The sequence below is a fragment of the Aphelocoma coerulescens genome, unplaced genomic scaffold (assembly GCF_041296385.1).
Source record: "Aphelocoma coerulescens isolate FSJ_1873_10779 unplaced genomic scaffold, UR_Acoe_1.0 HiC_scaffold_46, whole genome shotgun sequence".
NCBI classification, from domain to species: domain Eukaryota; kingdom Metazoa; phylum Chordata; class Aves; order Passeriformes; family Corvidae; genus Aphelocoma; species Aphelocoma coerulescens.
The window spans coordinates 2,337,688-2,343,692 of NW_027183804.1; the positions used below are offsets into that span (position 1 = coordinate 2,337,688).

The 6,005-nt window shown below is 61.9% G+C and overlaps 1 protein-coding gene across 1 annotated transcript; it reads right to left on the reverse strand.

The window, feature by feature from the left end:
* Window positions 1–2,230: 2,230 nt before the first annotated feature.
* On the reverse strand, window positions 2,231–3,151 carry LOC138101746 (olfactory receptor 14J1-like). The gene has a single exon (XM_068999529.1). It carries the CDS (start codon window positions 3,149–3,151, stop codon window positions 2,231–2,233), a length of 921 nt encoding a protein of 306 aa, XP_068855630.1.
* Between the last annotated feature and the right edge of the window lie 2,854 nt (window positions 3,152–6,005).

Sequence of the window (6,005 nt, forward strand, 5' to 3'; positions counted from 1 at the left end):
TTGGTTACACAAAGTCCCGCAGTGTCACACGGGACACTTGCAGGGCTGGAACACCTCTGTTCTGGAGCCAGGCTGGGAGAGCTGGAGCTGCTCAGCCTGGGGGAGAGAAGGCTCCAAGGAGACATGAGAGTCCCTTCCAGTGCCTAAAGGGGCTCCGAGAGAGCTGGAGAGGGGCTTTGGACAAGGTCTGGAGTGACAGGACAAGGGGAATGTCCATGAGGGGAAGGAGGGTGGGTTTAGATGGGATATTGGGAAGAAATTCTTCCCCGTGAGGGTGGTGAGCTCCTGGCACAGGCTACCCAGAGAGGCTGCAGACTCCCCACCTCTGGAAGTGTTCAAGGCCAGGTTGGACAGAGCAATCTGGGCCAGTGGAAGGTGTCCCTGCCCACGGCAGGAGATTGGAACCTGATGATCGAGGTTCCAGCCCAAGCCATTCCATGATTTAGATTCTCCTCCCCACCCCCATTCAGCAGCAGGTTGACATGTTCCTTTTGCAGCCATTTACTGCAAACACAGCGACTGAATTCATTTTGCTCTGGATATTGCCTGAAGCCTCCATCAGCTCCAGCCGGACTTTGGCTTTCCTAAACACAGGAACACAGGCTCGGGTCAGATTTCTGAATGCCTCCTCCACAGCCTGTCCTCGCTTCCACCTCCTGGTCGCTGTGTTGTGGCTCATGCCTGTGATTTGTGCCTGAGGCAGCACAGCCCCCCTGCCCAGCACAGGCCCCACACGCCCCTCACCAGACACGGCACAGCACGGGGTGTGTTTTGGGTGGGCAAATGTTCCCCACCAGAGCGTCCATGCCAGACCTCAATGTCCAGTCCCACCACCCACATCCCGTGCCAGGGTTCACAGAGAGCCCTGCCCTGGGCTCTGCCAAGGTCTGGGTGAGGAGGGAGCCTGGGGCAGGGCTGACGCTGCCCCTGCACCAGCACTGAACTCAGCAGGAAGAAGGAGATGACCACAGAACAGAGACCAAAAAACTGGGGTGAGTGGCCAGATCTGAAAGTGGCCGATGAAAGAGGCTGGGGGGGTGATCAAAGCCCTGGGGCACCTTCTCGGACTGTCCATGCCACCAAGGGCCCAGACCGGCTCCCTCAGTGCTGCACCTGCCTGTCTGAGATCCCTGCCAGGGGACTGGCACAGCACCACACACCCACTGGAACGAGTCCTGGCCCTGCAGAGTCACACAGCTCAGCTGATATGGGCGGGTTTTATCTCCTGGGCACTTCCCAGCCCAGCCCAGCCTCTGCCCAGCTCTGCCCACCTCCCCTGCCCTCCTCCCAGCCCAGCCCAGCCCAGCCCGTTCTGGGTGAGCCCCATGGCAGTGCCAGCCCTGGGGTGTGCCAGCACTGGGGACACTCCCCCCACTGCTCAGCCCCTCTGAAGGGCCCAGCAGCTGCCGAGGGGCAGAGAGGGAGGTCAGCCTCCACAGCAGCCCCAGGGCTGGAGCTCCCCATGGCAGGGGAAATGGAGCCCAGTGACGGCGCAGAACTCCCAGCCCCGGCTCCAGGAGATGCCCAGCACAGGCTGCCTCTGCCCCTCAGTGCCAGCCCCTCTGCCCAGGCCAGCACAGCACAGCAGCCCTGGGCAGGGGACAGAGGGGCCTGGCCAGAGCCGGTGCCTGCAGCAGCAGCTTCCTCTGGATTGCACCCTGCAGGCACAGAAACGTTCCCTTGTCCTTCTCCTGGACATCCCTTTCCCCAGCTGAGGTGTCCCGGCCGGCCGGGCTGCCTTGTGCTGCTGCCCAGCCCCTGCTCCCCACAGGGCCCTGAGCTGGCACTGCTGCTCTGGACACGGCCGCTTCTGCTGCTCTCCGTGGCCAGGGCTGCAGGGAAGCAGCAGCCCCAGGGAGAAGGAGCAGAAAGGCTCTGGGCACTGAGGCCAACAGGGGCACCCCAAGGCCCACAAGTTCTCTGTGTGGCAGCTGAGCTTGTGAGCCCCTGAGCCCTCCCAGGTGCTGGGGCTGCAGCTCCAGCTCCAGAGGAGATGTGAAGGATGGGAACAGAGACAAATAATTTCTGCTGGACTCTTTAGTGTGTTTGTTTGTACAGGGAGCCTGGATCCACATGTACAGGATGTGTCTGGGGTCAGATAACACTGGGAGAGTGATAACAAAAATATTAAGGTGAAATACTATTTGCTGTATAACGAACAAAGGAAAAATAAGACATATGATCTAAGGGGCATCTGAGTTTTTCATATTCCTTAGGGACTCTCCAGCAGTCAAAGAAGTCCAGAGAGTTTTCTCAGGGTCTCCTTGAGCTCCTGGTTCTTCAGGCTGTAGATGAGGGGGTTCAGTGCTGGAGGCACCACCGAGTACAGAACTGACACTGCAACATCCAGGGATGGCGAGGAGAGAGAGGGGGGCTTCAGGTTGGAAAATATGCCAGTGCTGACAAACAGGGAGACCACGGCCAGGTGAGGGAGGCACGTGGAAAAGGCTTTGTGCCGGCCCTGCTCAGAGGGGATCCTCAGCACAACCCTGAAGATCTGCACATAGGAGAAAACAATGAACACAAAACAGCCAAATACCAAACAGGCACTGACAGCGATGAGCCCAAGTTCCCTGAGCTTGTAGTATGAGCAGGAGAGCTTGAGGATCTGGGGCACTTCACAGAAGAACTGGCCCAGGGCATTGCCCTGGCACAGGGGCAGGGAAAATGTATTGGCTGTGTGCAGCAGACCATTGAGAAGGCCACTGGCCCAGGCAGCTGCTGCCATGTGGGCACAAGCTCTGCTGCCCAGGAGGGTCCCGTAGTGCAGGGGTTTGCAGATGGACACGTAGCGGTCGTAGCACATGATGGTGAGGAGGAAATACTCTGCTGAGATGAAGAACAGAAAGAAAAACACCTGAGCAGCACATGCTGAGTAGGAGATGTGGCTGGTGCCCCAGAGGGAATTGTGCATGGCCTTGGGGACAGTGGTGCAGATGGAGCCCAGGTCGCTGAGGGCCAGGTTGAGCAGGAAGAAGAACATGGGGCTGTGCAGGTGCTGGCCGCAGGCTCCGGCACTGATGATGAGGCCGTTGGCCAGGAGGGCAGCCAGGGAGATGCCCAGGAAGAGGCAGAAGTGCAGGAGCTGCAGCTGCCGCGTGTCTGCCAATGCCAGCAGGAGGAAGGGGCTGATGGAGCTGCTGTTGCACATTTGGAGCCTCTGGCCATGGAGTGCTGTTGAAGGATGAGACAGTGAGGAGTCAGGGGAGACTTTGCTGGGCAATGCCCAAGCCCTTTCTCCCAGCCCTGCCCCCCACTTTTCCTTTTCTCAGAGCCCTTCCCTCAGCCCCGTGCCTGGAGCTCTGCTGGGATCTGGCCCCGTTGCTGTGACGAGCAGGGGCTGTGCCCATGGACAGCGAGGAGTCAGCTCTGCTCTGCTGCAGCAGGGACATGGGAATGGGGACAGGGGCTGGTCCTGGGGCTGAACTCCATCAGCCCAAACTGCTCCTGAGGCAGAGGAGCTGGGCAGCATCTCCTGTGCCAGGGCTAAGGAACGGTGACGGCCAAAGGCACTTTGAGAGGGTTTCCTGCTGTGCCCAGGGAGAGCAGAGAGAACTGTGCAAGGCAAGAGCATTGGCTGTAACTCAGGGAAGGGTGAGGGGAGCTGCTCTGTCGCTCCATCTGTCCCCAGCTGCCCTTCCTGAGATGGAGGGCAGTCACTGTGTTCCCCTGAAAATCAGCCTGGCTCAGCTGAGAGCAGAGGGAGCCACAGCAGAGCAAAGTGGCTCAGCCTTTCTCAGAGTCTCAGCCCCACTGCTGGCCAAGGACACTCGCGGCCCCAGTGTCCCCTGGAAGGCAGCTGACAGCTGGGATGGCATCCCGAGGGCACAGCCAGGCTCCTGCCCATGGCACTGCTGGAGGAGAGCCGGCTCATTGCCAGCCTCCCAGCCCGGCCTGCCCAGAGCTCCCGGGGCAGAGGGAGCTGGGACACCCCATTGCTGTGCTCAGCCTGCACAGGAGGAGCCCCAGGGCTGGGCCTGAGCCTGCAGCTGGAAGTGCCATTCCCAGAGAGCCCCTCAGCAGCGCCAGGAGCAGCTGAGCAGGGCAAGGAGAGAGAGCCGGGCCCTGAGGAAAAGCCTTTCCCTGCCCAGCGCTGCCCAGCCCCTCCCGGGCAGCACCAGGGCAGGACAGTCGCCCTCAGGCCCCGGGCAGCAGGAACGGGCCCGTGGCCGCAGAGATGCCCTTCATCTCTGCTGCTGCTCTGCCGGCCCAGGAGGGCACCGAGGGCCCCGAGCCCCCGGGCTGAGGGCCCCGAGCCCCCGGGCTGAGGGCCCCGAGCCCCCGGGCTGAGGGCTGTGCTGGCTGCGAGGGGACACCGGAGCTGCGCTGCTCAGGGCGGTGTCTGCACTGCAGGGCAGCGCCGGCAGCTGCCACAGCTCCCCTCAGCAGGGCTGCCCTCAGCGCTGCCTCCCTCCCTCCCTGCCCACGGCTCTGCTGCTGGAGCTGGCCCAGCCGGGAGCTGCTCCTGCGGCCCGGGCTCCGTCCCTGCCGCTGCTGCCGGAGCCCAGCCCAGCCCCTGGGCCAGCCCTGCCCGGCAGCCGCTCGGGGCTGCGGCGATTAAAGAACAGCTCCCCCGGGCCTGGGCACCATGGAAAGGTGATGCTGGCTGGAGCTGGGGGCTGGCGAGGTGCAGGCACTTGCTGAGGCTCCCAGGAATCCTCAGTGTGATGGTTTAAGAGCCTCAGCCCCTGCTCCATCTGCACAGCTGAGTTTCCATTCCCACCAAGCTGAGCCGGAGAAAAGTGGGAGCACAGATTGAGGAAAGCAGAAACTCAAGCAGGAATCTCCTGCCCTGAATGTGCTCATGAAAAGCCCCTCAGAAATGACCTGGGCATGAGCTGGAGCTCTGAGCAGCCCTGGCCCCACAGCAGCCTCTCCACAGCAGCAGGACCTGCCCTGCAGGAGTCACTCCTTGCAGCCACAGCTCCCCTGCACCGCCCATGGGGAGCTCCCAGGCAGGCTGAGAGGTGCCCCTGGCAGGTGGCAGATGCCCTGGCCTGGCAAAGAGCCCTCAGGGCTGCAGGAGCTGCTCTGCAGGACAGCCCTGGGCACCCCTGGCTGCTGCCCACCTTCAGAGCCTGCAGCCGGCCCTGGCAGCAGGAGCCGTCCTGCCCTGTCCCTCTGACGGTGCCCAGGGCAGCCCCGCTCTGCAGCACATCCTCCCCCAAGGCAGGAACGGCAGCAGAGCCATCCTCACAGCCATGGCAGCCGTGTCATGGGCCAGCTCTAGAGGATCCCTGCAGCCAGAGACTCACTGTGTCCCACGCTGTGAAGGTTTCTCCACGAATGAGTTCAGAGCTGTCCTTCCAGCTGCTTTAGCCAGCTCTCTGCTCACTCCTCCCAGGTACCTGCAGGCAGTGCCCTCAGCCCTGCTGGGCTGGCAGAGGAGCTGCTCCTCAGCAGAGCTGCCTCTTTGAAGCTCTCCTTGGTTGCCAGGAGCTTGAGAGTTCCCTCTGTGCCAGGAGCCCGGCCCAGCTCAGCAGCACAGCAGCAGCACAAGGACTTTAATGACCCCCTCAGGGCTTTGGTGTTGTTCACATCAGACTCAGTCCCTCAGAGTGTCTTCAAAAAACTTCTCAAGAACTCAAAGATTCAAAGTCCAAAGTTTCTTTAACTTTTAATGGGTCCCAGTGAGGGACACGACTCACGTGAAAGTGTGCCCAGGTTCCAGTGAGAGCAGAACTCTGGAGGCAGCGATGGCAGGTGGGGACAAGCAAGGGAAAGGTGTCTCTGGTGCTGAGCAAAGCTGGCTGTGTTCCATGAGTGCAAAGGGCCAAGGCCTGAGCCCCAGCCCCTGGCAAGGCAGATCCTGTCCCTCCCTCAGTGCTCAGGGCTCTTGCCGGGGCACTGGGAAGTGGGGATGGGCAGTGCCCAGGGCAGCACCATGGGGCGGCCCCTGCCAGGCTGCTGGGCAGGGACAAGGAGGCACTGAGGCCCCAGGGCTGCAGGGGTCACTTGTCCCCTCCTGGCCTCAGGGCCAGGGCCAGCAGCCGTGGCCAAAGGGC